Here is a 16,507-nt window from a genome sequence, read left to right on the forward strand (position 1 = left end):
CCCAGGCAGTTCTGGCAATCACAATGACAATCCTGAGATCAGGTAGGTCTTCAGGGCCCTTTCCCCTGCATCACCCTCCTCAAATCTCCATAGACTGAAGGCAGCTGGCAAGTGGATAGGGGGTGGCTTGGGCAGGGGATGATGATGGTGGGCAATGCATGGGAGACCAAAGCTTTGCTTCCCTCCCTAATGGATGACTCTTACTACTCTGGGGGTCCAGCTCCATTTCCTTTGCTTTTAAAGTCACGTGAAACAGACTAGGGGGAAAGGGGAGATAGGGGAGGAAGAGGGCTCCAGGAGCAAAGAAGGGGCCATGAGTTCTAAAGACAGAATCTTAGGACTGAACTAAGCCCTAGATTCTGGATTTGTTCCTTCCCTCTGGTCATCAGCTTCTTCTGTAAAATGGTGGTGGCAGGGGATCTGGGGAGATCGCTCTCAGCTCTGATAGTCTAGGTTCTAGGTTCTATGGTCTCTTCTCAGCTCTGCTATCTTGTGTTTTAAGGGCCCTCCCAACCCTGACATTCTGGGTTCTAATGCCCCTCCCAGCTCTGACATTCCATGTTCTAAGGATCCTCCCAGCTCTGACATTCCATGTTCTAAGAGCCCTCCCAGCTCTGACATCCTAGGTTCTAAGACCCCTTCCAGCTCTGACATTATGTATCCTAAGGGTCCTCCCAGTTCTGATACTCTGTTTCCTAAGGGCCTTCCTAGTTCTCACATTCTGTGTCCCAAAGGTTCTCCCAGTTCTGACACTCTATGTTCTAAGAGCCCTCCTAGCACTCACACATGTTCTAAGAGCTCTTCCAAAAAATCAGCAAAACACATATTAAATTCTTACTGGGTACAAAGCTCTGGGATAACGTAGCCAAGACCTGTTCCTTGCCCTCATGGAGCTAAAAGTGGGATATTTTTTTGCCCATTATTGTGATGTGTCTTCTGAATGAATTTATCCTTGGGGGCCAAGGGGGCCTGTCCCCCCTTCCTCTCCCTTTTTTCCTGCCTTCCTGCCAGGGGCCCTCCAACAATGGAATGCCTTTGGTGGCCTCCTAGAATTGCATACTCACATCCATGAAGTTAGGGGACCCTGTCCCAAGACAGGAGGGATGGTGACAGAGAGGCAGGAGAGGAGGGAAGGGCTTCACCAGTCATTCTGGAAGCCCTGGGCCGGTTCATCCCGAGGTCATTTTTAATCCCACCTAGCCCATAGGTTTGGCTTGCAGTCAAAACCTGACACACAGATACATCCATGTGTAAACAGAGGCAAATGCCCTCACTGAGGCAAAGACGGGCTTGCATTTTTTTTTAAACTTCCCAGGAGAAAATGATTGATATAAGAATCCTGGAGTCCAGGCCAAGTCACTTAATTGTTCTGGTTCTCAGTTTTCCCACCTGGGAAATGGGAGAAGAGACAATAATTCCCTGCCCTGGTGACCTCTGGGAAGTTTGATGTGAGAATCACAGGAAAGAAGGTTATTAGAGTGAACTATAAAGCACCTAAAAGAGGTAAGGGCCTTCCATCCCTTCCCTTCCCAAGAAGAAGCAGCCATGCCTTAAACTAGCCCAGAAGATGCCAGTGTTCCAGTCCTCGGTTGGCCACTGGCTCACCACAGAAACCTGAGCAAGACTCTTCCTCTTTTCTTGGCCTCTATATCCCCATCTGCAAACTGGGCTTTCCAGCTGTGTGACCTTGGGCAATTCACTTGCCTTAGTTTCCTCAACTGTAAAAGACGGATCCTAATAGTACCTACCTCCCCCCCCCGAATCACTGTTGGGGATCAAATGAGATAATATTTGGATATTTATATTATATTTGAAGTAAATTATACTGTTATACAACACACATATAATATTATAATTCTATTTGTTTTAAATCAGATTTGAATATCTGTAAAGCACTTAGCACAGTGCCTGACACGGTTTGATGGGAAATACATAAATTCTAGCTATTGTCGTTATTCTTCTTCTTATCAAATGTCCTCTAAACTGTGAGGTTCCACATACATAGAAGGGTTGATCCCTGTTTGTGATACCCTGGCTATCCCAGGTTCCATGCCTGGGTGCCCCTCTCCTTCACAGGAATCATCCCAGCTCCCCTTCCCATGACATGGCAGGCCTTCCAAAGCAATTTTCCTTAAATAAATAAAATAAAATAAATTTTAAAAACAAACAAGCAAAATAATAAAAAAAAACCAACAACAACAAAGCAATTTCCATCCCTCCCAGCAATCTGAGAGGGAGAGAATGCAAGCAAGGAAAATGAGCAGGGTGCATCAGAGAGAGAGGGCAGATGAGCTGGGCTCCTGTCTCAGCTCTGCCACTCCCAGATCCTGTTAGATTCCGGGCAGGTTTCTCTCCCTCTCTGGGTCCCAGTTCTATAAAATGAGGAGGGGATGGGTGGGTGCAGGGGAATTAGGTCCCTTCTAACTCTGAAACTCTGAGTTAGGTGATCATCTCCATTTTACAGATGAGGGAACTGAGGTTCAGAGAGCTCAGGTGATTTCTCCAAAGTCCCCCTGTCAGGAAGCTTCAGATTGAGAACTCTAGATCTGGGAGTTCTGCACTCCCCCCAGGATGCCCAGGAGCCCCACTGTCACCATTTGCCTCCCCGTTCTGGCTGCCTATCATGCAAACCCAGGCAAGGCAGAGACAAAAATAAGGAACATGAGAAAGCCCTCAATTTCCAGCTCAGCAGCCGCTCCTCCCCACTACCTCCCCCCCCCTTCTGTCTGGTTTCCATCTGGGGCTGCTCAGCCATAACCACCCCCCTCAGCCTTCACTGCCCCCTCTCCCGACCCCCTCGAAAGGCCTCATTGGTGTTTAAATGGACTTAAACACACACATCAAAGCAGCTCTGGCCGACCTCCCCAGAGCCCCTTCAGAGAAAAGGGTGGTCTCCTCCTGTTAACACAGAGCTGATGGCTCCAGATTCCTCAAGTCTCTCTGAACTGCAGGGGATCAGTGGCAGACTAAATGCCAGAGTTGGAGTGCCACTACCCCCACCCCCCAACCCCTAACCCCATGCCAAAGAACTCGATATTTCCCAAGGGCTTAGTGAGTGACTTGGCCAAGGTGGTGCCACCTCTGGGCCTCGGCTTCCCTGATTCTGAAATGGGGGGCAGGGGAAAATGACTCTCTAAAGAGCCTTTTCCAGATCCTGCATAGACCTTACAGGATACAGAAACGTCAGAATTTAAAGACCAAATCCAACCCCTTCATTTTACATAGGAGGAAACTGAGGCCCACTTGATTTGTCCAAGGTTACGAACTGCATCCTGTCCCCGACAGAGCCCAGGGCTCTCTCAAGGTAGGAGGAAGAGGAGATGACCTTGCTAAGTCCCTAGCTGAGTCTTGGGCTGCCCGTCAAACTCATTCATGGCCTCCAGAACCCAGTCAGAAAGACTGATGCTTCATGATCAGAATGGATAAGTGTGAGGCCTTCACAGTGAGCTGAGCCTCCCCCTGTGGGTTCCCAGGGATGGGTCTAGTTGAAATCCTCTAGTCCAGAAATCTCATGTGGAAACCCCATGTCCTCCCCATACCCTGTCCAGGGGTCCTAGGAGCTCCCTTGTCAACAGACAAGATTAAGAAAAACCTTACACCCTGCCCCTGTTGTTATTATTACGAACAAAACAATAACAATAGTCCAATTTCTATAGCTTTTCCTGATCTACAAATTGTTTTCCTTCCAAAAGCCATAGGAGGTAGACTGTGAGAAGAATCTTTGCTCCATTTTACAGATGAAGAAACTGGCTGGAGGGAGTGGTCCGCAGCAACATAGCGAGTATCAGGGCCAGAACTTGAACCCAGGCCTCTTTTCGCCATCCTACACCACCTTACGGACACCTTGTGATTTTGTTCATTATAACACAACCCAGCCCTCCAATGCAGGACTATTCCATCTCCTATGGTCTGAACCACAGGCAGCCTTGAAACCAAATCAGCCCAGGGCCAGGAAAGACCGAAGGGGGTCTGGGCCGTGGCTCCGATCCAGACAGCCCCACAGTTAGCTGCTCTCCTGTACAGCTTAGACCTTGGTCACAGTCATGGAGCCTAGCCTGGTTTCAAAATGAACAGACCCCTCATTTCCTACCCCAAGCCGAAGGACCAGGGGCCACACCTGAACTCCCAATCCCCTCTATGCAGGAGCTAAGGACAGAGTACCTCCCCGCCCTCTCTCACCTCCTACATCAAGGCTGTCACCAATTCCTGTCAATCACACCTCCACCACATTTTCCACATCTCCCTAGAACCTCCACGTCATCACCTTCGCCAGGATACTCAGTACCATCCTTCATTTCAACAGCCTCTAATGGATCCCCTATTTCCTCTCTCCAGTCCTCCCTTGGTACATTGCCAGACTGATCTCTCAGCATAGGCCTGGCCACGTCCCTCCTCCTCAAAGGCCTTCAATGGTCCTCTATTGTCCAATGAGCAAATTCCAAACTCTTTTGCTCTGTATTACAGGTCTTCTACAATACGGAGCCAACCCAACCTTTCTAACTTACCTTCCATTACTCCCATTTCATGCATTCCCCGCTCTGGACAAACAAGACTTCTTGCTTCCCTCAACACACCTTAAAATACATTCTCCTGCCTCCTTCCTATCTCTTCTGTCTGGAAAGTCTTCCTGATGTCGAACCACTGACTTCCTATTAAAAGCCCAAATCCAGTGCCACCCCTTTCAAGGTGATAAATACGTATGGACGAATATTACAGTCACCAAAGTTCTAGATGTCCCCAACTGGCAACGGAGTGAAGAGATGAGCAAAGGCATTTAGATGGCATCCAGGAGAGAGAGGGCAGGAGAAGGGTGTGGCTGGTCAGGGATGGAAAGCTCGGGAGCCCTGGGCAACCAATGTAAACAGTGGAGGGGGCTCCAGGACACTGTCTAGGGAAGGTTTATGAGCAGAGGGCCTGGATCAAATGGGACAAGATGGGGGAATCTGTATCCCCATCAAGATCAGATTCCCCTGAAGTTTCTAAGTGTGTGTATATATATATATGGGGGGGGCCCTGAACCCTCTTGATTCTAGTGCCTTCCCTCTCTTATTTCCTATTTTGCCTCTATGTAGCTTATTTGTACCTATTTGTTTGTTCCTTGTCTCCCCCATTAGACTGTAAACTCCTTGAGGGCAGGGATTGTCTTATGCCTCTTTTTGTATCTCTAGCACTTAGCACAGTGCCTAACACATAGTAAGTGCCTACTGCTTATTGGCTGAGGGTACAAGGGATAGAACTACAAAAGAAAAAAAGGAACTTGTGATCTAATAGGAAGGAATAATATCTACAAGGGAAAATGTGATAGGGAGAGTCAGGTAAGGGCCATGAGAAATTTGAAGACATGAAGGTTCCTCTGAGCTCCCAACAGTAATGGCTTTCCCCTTCTGACCCAATACAACAACAATCTGTTTGCTTCTCAAGTAGACTGTGTTCTCTAGTTGCCTGTGCTAATATCTTCTTCTGTTAAGACCATGAGCTTCATGAAGGCAGGGTCCATGGATGTCCTGTTTAAGTGTCCTATCAAGCTGGGCACAAAGCCTTGTGGGTAGCTGCCCAGTCTACTGAGTCAAGTTTGAATTGCTTGTTAGTCTTTGCCTTCCAGATGAACTCTGCACACCTGCTGAGACCTGGGCCCAATGCCCAATGCCTAACACTGTGGTGCCAAGTTCTGTTTATCTCCTGGGACCCCTGCCCATTTCATGATATCAGGCCCTTCACTCATTTACCCCATCAGCCAGGCCCTGGTAGTGATCATTGCTATACCCAACACAATAATCCAGGAGGGCATGCGAAAGGATTAGTCCATCTGGGGGTAGAAGTGATCCAAGAAACCACAGGGGAAAATGGTAGAATGGGTGATGCCTTCTCCCCCAAGGGGATCTCTCCCTGGGATAGCTTTATAAGAAAAGAGCCCAGCAGTCACAAGGAACATTCATTCAGCAAAGTCACACAGCACATCAGTGCATCTAGGGCAAAGGCTCCCACTCACAGTGCTCACTCCAAACTGCCTATAGAACAATCCAGCCTCCACAGCACAAGAGATACAGAGTCCAGGGTCCTACCTGTTTAAACTGTTCTTCATATGTCCAGTCCCCATGGTCGGGGGGTTGTGGCTGAGGCGGGAGCTGAGAGGTGCCTGGGTGGGTGAGTCCTGGAGCCAGGCGATCCTGGCCCCCCAGCAACCGGGACGCATCCCCCAGGAAGGGCTGGGGAGCTGGTGGCTTCCGAGGGAGCAGGGAGCTGGTGCCCAGCCTGGCCCGGCCAGCCGGGCCTATCCCCTCCTCTCCTAGCTCCTCCTCTTCTTCCTCATAATCATCTTCCTCCTCCTCTTCCTCTTCTTCTTCTTCCTCCTCCTCCCCAGGGTCTTCTTCAAAGTCTTCTTCCTCCCATTTTTGTTTCCTAGGTAAAAGGAGTAAGGGGCAGAGAATGAGTAAGTAACGGGACCCACATGCCCTCCCCCCCCTTTCTCCAATGGGATGAGGGAATAAGCCCTTGGACCCGTAGCCTCCGAGTCAAGTTCATGTGAACCCTGTGACCAGCTGGCTCGTCTCTGTGTGCTTGAGCTAGTCCCTTGTCTCTGGGCCTCAGTTTTCCCATTTGTAAAACTAGGTGGAACCATTCCTATCACACAACAGGTTCCATCTCTTCTCTGGCAGGGATGATATGTTGGCCAGCTCAGAAAGCATTCCCCCTCTTGGTTCTATTTCTAGAGGAGGAAATGGGAGAGTCCAGAGAACAGTACAAATGCTTCTCAGAAAGAAGTCCTCTGGCTCCTCTCAGAAGGAATTAGGGTTTGGAAGCAGGGGCAGGAGGTTCAGCAGTGGCCACATCATTTCTGAGCCTCAATGACCCTCATCCATGAAATGGGCCAACAATCAAGGTTTATATGCACCTCTACTTGGTTTACCTGGGGCAGGTCTTTGGGTCCTCTGAGCCCCTGCAGTTATCCATCCCCCATGGCCACAGACATAGCACATCAAAATTAACATCTAACCCAATGTCCTCATTTTAGAGATGGGTAAGTTGAGGTCCAAAGAGTGGATAAGTTTTTCCAAAGGTGGCACATCTACTCCTGGGTCTGTGGTTCGAGTATCCTGACTCCCAAACCCTGCCTGCCCATTCATCACTTACATCTCCTCCTCCTCCTCTGAGACCAGTTCCTGGAAGCGCCCGTGGCTGCCCTCTGTCCCCTGGGCTGGCTCATCTGCCCGTGCAGGAGGGACTGGGGCTGATTCATCCTCCTCTATCTCCTCCTCATCCTCCTCGTCGCCAGACATCGGACTTCCCTCTGAGCCTCCAGGGCTCGGGGCATGGCTCAGGCCGGCAGCCGCTGCCCGCATGGCCGCCAAGGCTGCCATCTGGGCCCGCTGTATGCGCATGCTCTCTGGCTCACCGTCTTCTGCATTGGGACCAGGGCCCTGTGGCGCAGGGGGCCCTGGTGGCTCTGGTGCCTGCTGCCGGGCCTCCATCTCCTGCCGGGCCCGCTGCTGCCGCTGCAGAAGATTCTCCATCACCGCATGGAGCTTCATGGCTGTCCGCCGTCTACCAGGGGGCTGAAGAGCCCGGGGACAGGGGGGCGGCAGGGCAGGGCCCGGCGGGGAAGGGGGGAGGCGCCGGGGGGCAGGTGGGCCGCACTGCAGCGTGGCGAATGGGGGGGGCTTCGATGACAACGAAAGGAGGGAGAAGGGGCCAGGCTGGGCTGTACTCTTCTACTGACTCTGGGCTAGTCCCTGGCCGGGACACAAGCCCAGAGGTCACCAGGAGCCAGCCCTCCGGGCTCAGGCAATCACTCAGCTGGACATCCCCTGGAGGATTCCCGTGATAGATCGAGGGTGGGGAATGTCCTTCACCACCACCAGCAGGGCCAGTGGGATCTGAGGTCAGCAAGTCCTATTTGCCTCAACCTGGCTCAGGCCTGTTTCATTCAGGTACCTCTGAGAACCTGTCTGGGCAAGGGGAGATGGGAAAGACAAGTTAGCTAAATGGTTAGAGTTGGAAGGCTTTCCCCTCCCTCCTCTATTCCAGTCTGCCATCACATGTCCCTGTAGCTAAGGGCTCATTCTCAAGTCCCATATTGCCAAGACAACCCAACTAGCTGGCTGGGCCCTGAGGCACAAGAGATTAGCACCCCAATAAATGGCCTAGGTCTCTTTTCACAGGCACTCCCAATAAGCAAGCTCCCTTTACCAAATGCAGACCAGAATCTGTTGCCCCACTTTAGAGGGGCCCAAGGTCACACAGCTGGCCAGTGCCAGGAGCAGAATTCCTGACTCTCTCCATTACAAACCTGCTAATCCTGACTGTACCTATGCTATACCCAGCCCTGATTCCCAAAGGATCTGTGAACTGCCCTGACAGGAGGCATAGGCTCCAGCCAGCGACGGCATGCCGGGCAATGGGAAGGGCCTATAGGACAGACAGAGGGGTCAAGGCTAAGGAATGCCAATTCCCATTACTATGACACTTGAAGGTTTACAATGAGAGGAGGTAGTGTTAAGTAGATGAAGTATTATGAGTCCCATTGTACAGATGAGGAAACGGAGAGAAAGTCATCTGTCCAAGTGCACAAGTACTAAGCACTAAAGCTAGGATTTCTGGGATCATTGGAATATAGACTGAGGGCCAGAAAGGACCTTGGAAGTCATCGACTAACCCCTCCTCATTTTACAGATGAGGAAACTGAGCCTTGGAGAGGTAAATTGCTTGGTCAGTGTCACAGCTAGTTAAGGGTTAAAGGTCTCTCCTGATTCCAAGACCAAAGGGTTATATCCATTAGACTCTGTGGAGAGAAGTCCCTGATAGAGCAGTCATGGGAGGTTTTGGGGAGGGAAAAAGGGGAACAAGTTATAATATCTAAGAAATCCAGACCATTTTAAATCTCCTGGGATTTGGAAAAATCAAGCTTGGGAACTGGGGAGAGAGAACCCTGAGTCACTCTGCTACTCTGACTCCACTTCCTCTAAGCTGGTGGACCTCTGGGCCATGAGAACCAGGGCCAAGGTAGGAGTTCCCCCTGCCCCTTTTCAATCCCTATCATCACAAGGGTCCTTTGGGCTCTGGCCAGAGTCTCCCCTCATGCCCTCCCTCCAAGGCTAGGAGGACTCCCTGGAGGCAGGACCACAGAGCTGAGAATCCCTCCCTTCCCCTAATAACCTCTGCCTTTCACCTGCAACCCAGGGTCTGGGGTCACCTCCAGAGACAATTCATTAACATTAAAGCCGGCCTTCCCTGGCACCTGTTGCAGTCCAGGGAGAGATAAGCAGCACCTTATCAGACTGACCCCCGGGGACTGGAAACCCCAGAATTGTTGCTTCATAAACAGAGGTGGGGAAGGCCCCCCTCTGCCTCAGCTGATTGGCTGCCATCTCCTTGGGCCACGCGCGGCCCGGGGTCTGGGCATGACATTCCAAGTTCTAAGTTCCACACATACAAATAGGGAGCTGCCATTGGTTGTCTGTCCGCCCCCATCAGGGCCCAGAGAGGGGGCAAGACTACTCTCACTGGTGGAATTTCACTCAGCTCTGGCTCCCCAAGATGGGGCACTTAAGAGCCCCGAGTCCTCCTTCCCCCACACAGAGGGGAGATCCAAAACCCAGACCTTTGTGAATGCCTGCTCCTAAGACTGGTCTCCATGTAGGGGGAGGGAGGCCAGGACAGAGCTTCCCAAAGGCTAGAATCAGCCAAGAAATAGAGGGGAGGGTGATAAAGAAAGGCCCTGGGGCAGAAAAGGAAAAGACATACATGTCGTGTGCCTCCAGGCAAATTGCTCTCCCTCTCTGGGCCTCATGAATGAACAACTCCCTCCTGTAACAAACAACGTGTCACAATGGAAGGATCAATGGACTTGGGTCTCCCCCCCCCCAGTCTGGGCCTCAGTTTCCTCATCTGTAAAATGAGCAGTTTGGGATAGACCAGCACATCTCCAAACTCAGCTTTAGGGTCCTCCAAGGGCCATGTTAATCTTACCCAAGTCTAGAACTATCTCCAGAACAAGAAAAACCCTGGATGTTGATGCTGTACCCAGTTTAAAGGAATGATGATAATTCTCATTTTTAAAGGATTTCTCTCACAACTACCCTGGGGAGGTAGGCACTGCATTATTACCCTCATTTTAGAGCTGAGGAGACTGTGGTTCTGAGAGCCTGTCTGAGGCAGGATCTGAACCCAGGTGCTCCCACCCTCAGATTCAATCTTGGCCATGGAGTCAGTCCAAAGATCTTCCACTCCACCCACATGGCTGGGAAGTCCTTGCTGTCCAGGCTCTCAATCAGAAGTCAATGTCCAATAAACATTAAGTGCTCCCTATATGTCAGGCATTGTACTAAGCAAAGGTGATACAAATAAGAAAAAGAAAGCCAATGCCTGCCCTCAAGAAGCTTACAATCTAATGAGGAATTAATTTGATTGGGGACAACAGTAAAGCCCAGAGAAGGGAAGCTGACCTTTCCTGAGTGCTTCAGGAGCTAGGATGTCCAGCCCAGGGCTCTTTCCACCTGGCCCAGAGCCTATATGCTGATCTCAGCAGTCATTCCCTTTGGTCCCACCTCCACCCCCTAGCAAAAATAACCCTGAACTAAAAACCATTACCACTAGAGGGGCAATCAGACCCACCTGAGAGGTCTGAGGGATGAATGTACAGTGGGTGGGTGGTGAGAGCATTTACAAACAACACCATAGGGTAGGGAGAGGGGAGAGAGGGCAACTCTTCTCTTTATGGTAAATCTCATACTTCAGAAGAAAAGATCTCAAAGCACCTCCCACCCCCCTACCCTCCCCCCCAGATTACACATAAGGGACGATCTCTCCTTTTGGATCCCAGAGATCAGGGAGAGCTCAAAGCACCAGATGAATAGAAGTCTAGACCAAGGTTTCTCTCAATGTGCCCCTCAGCCAACTCCCCACAGGTCTGCATTCCCTAAGGTGTGGAGTGAGGATATCAGAATGCACCCAAAGCTATTTGACAACCCTTCCGACAAACCCAGAGCTCTGAAGATGAGCCCACTCAAGGTGCAATATTCAAAGCCACTTTTGGGTCGTATTCAAAACCACGTTTAGGTCAAAATGCCCATGCAGCAAACACACCCATGGAACTGTGCCAGGACGGGCAAGGCAGTTGAGCAGCTGAGCATTCATCAGAAGTGCATAAGGGTGGTGAATCCACCCCAAGGCCAGCTGCCAAGGGCTACACTCCTATGGTGGCACCTGGGGGAAAGGGTAGGGGAACCTTCTCCCAGTTCCAGGGCCTATTTTGGTCAAAATTACATAGAGGAAGGAGGAAGGGGGTGGGGGCTGGGTCTGAGCTGGCCCAGAATTACTGCCAATGCAACCCTAAGATTAGGGCAAGAAACTGGAATTGGAGGAGATGACAGCCCTGAGCAGAATCTTACAGATGAAAAGTCCTAGGTCATTGAACATAACGAGGAAACTGAGGCAGAGAGGTGTGGCAGTATTCAGTGGAACTGGAGTCTGAGTCTGAATCCTGTCTGTTATATTAACTAGCTTTATGACCTGGAGCAAATCACCTCACTCCTCAGTTTCCCTATCTGAAAAACAAAGGGTTTGGTTTACATTATCTTGAAGGTCTCTCCCGTGGCCCTGACAATGTAAATTCTAAGGGCCCTCCGAGCTCTGGTGTTTTATGTTCTATGTTCTGCGCCCCTTTTCTGCTCTGAGAGTCAATGTTCCAAGAGCCCTCTTCTAGCTTTGACATTCTGTATTCTGATATCCCTCCCAATTTGACATTCCAAGTTCTACATCCTGGGACTGCTAGATGGCACAGTGGATAGAATGTCAGGCCTGGAATAAGGAAGGCTCATCTCTCTGAGTTCAAATCTGGCCTTAAACACTTACTAGCTGGATGACCCAGGGCAAGTCACTTAACCCTGTTGGCCTCAGTTTCCTCATCTGTAAAATGAGCTGGAGAAGGAAATGGCAAACTACTCCAGTATCTCTGCTAAGAAAACCCCGAACTCAGTCATGAAGAGTCTAACACAATTGAAAATGACTGGAGGGGCAGCTAAGTGGTGCAGTGATTAAAGCACCAGCCCGGAATCAGGAGGACCGGAGTTCGGTTCTGGCCTCAGACACTTAACACCCACACACAAAAAAATAGCCTTGTAACCTTGGGCAAGTTTCTTAACCCCAAATGCCCTCAAAAGGCAAAAAAAAAAAAAAAGAAAATGACTGGACAATCCAACAGCATCTCACAAATAACAGTTCTGAGTCCTGAGATCCCTTTCCACTAGGGATTTGTACCCCTTTTTTTTGTCATGGACTCCCCCTCACAAGCTGGAGAGTTCATGCACCCTTTCTCTAAAGAGTGTTTTTAGATGTATAAAACACTGAAGATTACATAGGAAGACAGCTATACAGAAATAGTTTCCAGAATATTTAAAAAACCCAGACTTCCGGCCCTTGCTTTACAGCTCTAGTATTCAATACTCTAAGGTCCCTTCCAGCTACAACCCTGTAACCTATATGGCCCTCAATCCTCCTCCTTTATCAGTCCACAGCCTTCCTCCCCACCTCCCTAGTCTAGAACTGACCAGAGAAGGGCAGCTGGACAGCAGAGTTGGCCACCTCCCTGGGGATCCTGGGTAGGGCCTCCTCTGCTCTGCTCCCATCCCTCTCTCCCCTGGTCCTCCCATCACTCAGTTCTTAGCCCAGCCCTCAAACCCACCTTTTCCCCAACCACACCCACTTTTCCACTTTCTCCATCAGCCCTCCTTCCTGGCTCTCCATCCAGGAGGCCTTCCACAGGCCAAACAACTATGCATTCTAGGACAGCACCAATTGGTCCCATTCATAAACCCCAAACAACATCTGAGCTGGGAGGATCTAGCGTGACCCATACCTCATCAGAAAGTTCCTCAAAAACACCCTTCACAAGTAATCTGTCAAACTCGGCTTGGATACATCCAACGACAGGAATCTCGCTACCTACCAACTAAGGCAGTCTACCTTACTTTGGGACAACTGAGATCGTTAGAAAGTTTGGCCACTCCATCCCACCTAAATTGCATCTCTGTACCTCCACTCCTTCCAATTCTTTCCTCCATTGTCTAATTAATCCCTTTTTACCATTATAGCCTTCAGATACTTGAATATTTTTATCCTTAGGCTGCTGCTGTAATGATGGGCTTAAGAAACAGAAAAACCAGGGTTCAAATCTAATCTCTGGCACTTTCTAGCTACATAAACCAGTCACTTTAACTACACTGGTTCTCTAGGATTCAATTATTAAATGCGGGCAGCTGGGCACTGAGCTAGAGTTCAGATTCAGCCTCAGACATTGACCGGCCCTGGGCAAGATACCCAACCTCAGTTGGCCTCTGTATCCTCATCTGTGAAATGGAAATAAGAATAGCACCCATCTCCCAAGGCTGACGTGAGGATCAAATGAGATATCTGTAAACCACTGAGTGTCCCGACAGCTTCCTCTTAGTGTTATTGTCCAGTGGCTTCCTTCTTCCTTAAGACACTAATAATAACCTCCACTTCTATAGGTGTTTAGACTTTACATGGTACTTTCTTTAAAGCAGCCTAGCAGGATAGGAAGTACAAGGATTGTTAATAGCCCCATTTTACAGATAAAGAAACAGAGGCTCAAGGAAGAAAAGCAACTTGTCCAAAGTTAGAGCCAGAATTCCAAGGGCTGCTAAGTCCCAGTCCAGAGAGCCTTCCATACAATGCTAACTAACTCTTCTACAGGCCAATCCCCCTTCCTCCTCTGCCCCGCCCCCCCCACATTACTTCCCCTTCCTCCTTTCCTGGATGAGGTAGGGGACTATGGATGCAGGTCACTGAATACACCGTCAGACCTGGCTAGATGGTTTGGTTTACATGTCTTTCTCAGGGGGTGGGGTGGGGAGTTGGCAGGGAGGGGAATGATATCCAAAATGTTTGCAATGGGAAAATGAAAGTCATCAATGAAAGGTAACTTTTCACACACACACACGCGCACACACACACACCAACTAGTCTGGTTAGAGATGAAAAGACCAATTTTGAAATGTCCCATCACACAGGGGGACAGGGAGATGGACTTGGGAGTCAAAAGACCCAAGTTCAAATCAGAACTCTGTTAGCTCTGCGACTTAGGCTGAGGGCTTAATATCACTGAGACTCAATTCTGTAAAAGTGAGAAGGGGGCTGGACTAAATAACCTCTAAAGTCCCTCCCAGGTCTAATTCTACAATTCTTCATGAAGGTGTTGGGAAAAAAAGGTGGGCTTAAAACAAGAAACCTAGACCCAGAACTTACTGGCTGGGTGACCTTGAATTTAAATCACTTGCCCCACTCTCTGGACCTCAGTCTGCCTATTGTTTCTGGGTCAACATGGGGAAAGCACCTTCAAACACTACAGAAATGAGAGTATAACGTTCTTGATCAGAGCTCAAAATTTAAATGTTCATAAAGGGGTTTGTCTTCTGAGTCTGAGTTGGTGGTCTTTTGTGAGGTTTGTCTGCCTTTGAAAAGAGCCTCTTGCTATCTGAAACCATCTTCAGCAGGCATTACAAGTAATCCTTGTTTTTTTTTTCCTTCCACTAAACTAAATCCAACCTCCCACCTCCATTTTACAATTGAGGAAACTGAGTCCCAGAGAGAGGAAAGGACTTGGCCTAAACTCCCACAGACTGAGCCCAGACTAGAACTCAGCCCTCCTGATTTCTGGCCCATAAATGTTGGGGGTGGGTTGTTTCCTTAGTAGATCTCAGCTCCCTGTGTGACTCCCTTTGTGACCTTGAGGACGTCAAGGTGCCTTTGAGGCTCAGGAGGCTGAAAGGCCTCAGACACTAATTAATGTGTAACCCTGGGCCAATAACCTACCACCTCTCTGGACCTCAGTTTCCTCATCTATAAAATGAGGAGTTGGCCTCAGTGGCTTCTAAGGGCCCCTCCTAGCTCCAAATCCAAGATGCCGTAAGCTCTCAGCACCAAAATTTTCTCATCCGCCAAATGAAGGCCATGTAACTTTCTTAACACCTCTCCCAGTTAGCTGGGTTGTTTTAGGGAAGAGAGCCTTAGGGGAGGGGGATGCCATTATTACTCTGGTAGTAACTCATGGTGCCAAATGTCATGAATTGCCCTAACTGGGCCCAGGGCTCTTCAATTTTGCCTGTCCAAGGAAAGGCTATCTGATCTCCCCTAAAGCTTCAGCCATCATTCCTATAAACCAGGAACAACGTTCACCACAGTCAATATTCATTGTTGGTGCATCCAGGCCCCCAGTTGATGCCTGAGACAACTCACCCCTATCCTTCTCAGAAAAGTTATAACTCAGCAAAGGGCCAGAAGCCAAGGTCCTAGAAGGTCCTCTGGGGCGGGCTGGCTTAGCTTTGAAGAGGAAGAGGGTGACAGAGAAGGCAAAGGGGTGGAGGGGAGGGGATGGGACCAGAATCTGGCAACACCCTGACTGGCTGGCTGGCTGCCTGACCTTATTCCCTACTTTAGAGGGACCCAACCCTCACTGGCAGGCCTACTGATCCCTCTCTGCCATGTCCCTACCCAGAGCTACAGGACATAGCCTGATGCAGCTACACATTGGGGCATGCTCCCTGCCTGGCTGTCAACAGAATGTAGGGGAAAGAAGTAGATTTCTGGTCCTCAGTTTCCATATCTAAAGAATGCTGAGACTGGTCATCCTTAAGTACAATGTGAGCTCTGACATTCTATAGTCTAAGGCCCTCCAAGTTCTGACATTCTGGGTTCTTAGGGATCTCCCAGATCTGTCCCTTCCCAACTCCTGCCCTGAGGGATGCCCTGACCGAAGGCTATCTAAAAGACAAAATTGGACAACTAGGCTTGGGTCAGAGGGGCCTGGCCTCTCTTCCCTTCCCAGGGTACTCTGCTTTCTGCTGCCCTGAAGGAAGACGAAGTACTAAACCCAAATTTCTGGGCTGGGCAGTCCTGACATCTCAGCAGCTTCAAGAAAAACTGTCCTTTGGTCTCAGAAAACCTGGCTGTCTGAGCATCCCATAAGCATGTGGGAATGGGGTGGCAGCAGCAACTAGCCACAAAAAGGATTGGGATATTTTAATCTAGTCTATGGATCTGGATTTTCCCACCCACACCCCGGACATCCCTCTCTTCCAGGGCTATCCGATGCTCATTGGACCCTTGGGAGTCAGCTATGATGAGCACCAGGGCTGGACAGACAAGCTTTTGGACTCTCCTGAAAAGGGTCCCCCCCCCCCATCGGTGAGGAAGCAGACTCCACCCCCCCCAGCATCATCCCAGGCTCCAGGCCCCAAAACCCAATTAACTCTTTGTTCTCCCCCTATTTATTACATCCTCTGGTCCAGGGGGCTTAGAATAGCTGAAGCCAGAAGGATTTTGAGGTGGGTGGGTAGGAGGGACACTCTGTTATCCAGGCAGATGCTGGGGGTGGGGGTGGGGGGTGAGGCTGAGAGGGAAGGCAGGAGGAAGGAAAGAGTTACAGTGGCTTTCAAGCATGGGTCTGCTTCCCACCCCCAACTACATCTGGGTCTTCTACAGAGCAGAGGCT

The 16,507-nt window shown here is 49.8% G+C and overlaps 1 protein-coding gene across 6 annotated transcripts in view; it reads right to left on the reverse strand.

The window, feature by feature from the left end:
• The window catches only part of ARID3A (AT-rich interaction domain 3A), an 84,801-nt gene that overhangs the window by 65,837 nt on the left and 2,457 nt on the right, over positions 1 to 16,507 (reverse strand). For 3 of the 6 annotated variants that reach the window (XM_069102043.1, XM_069102041.1, XM_069102038.1), the window contains exons 2-3: positions 7,132 to 7,946; positions 6,063 to 6,399 (exon numbers count right to left, since the gene is read on the reverse strand). In XM_069102043.1, coding sequence (XP_068958144.1) covers positions 6,063 to 6,399; positions 7,132 to 7,529 — 735 coding nt within the window. In that variant the 5' untranslated portion in view covers positions 7,530 to 7,946. Of the gene's footprint in view, positions 1 to 6,062; positions 6,400 to 7,131; positions 7,947 to 9,741; positions 10,646 to 16,507 lie in introns of those variants that run through there. The other 3 variants (XM_069102040.1, XM_069102039.1, XM_069102042.1) reach the window with 2 other exon arrangements.

Source organism: Petaurus breviceps, unplaced genomic scaffold, assembly GCF_028583685.1.
Source record: "Petaurus breviceps papuanus isolate PSGF00001 unplaced genomic scaffold, PetGlider_PUasm1.0 523, whole genome shotgun sequence".
NCBI classification, from domain to species: Eukaryota; Metazoa; Chordata; class Mammalia; order Diprotodontia; family Petauridae; genus Petaurus; species Petaurus breviceps.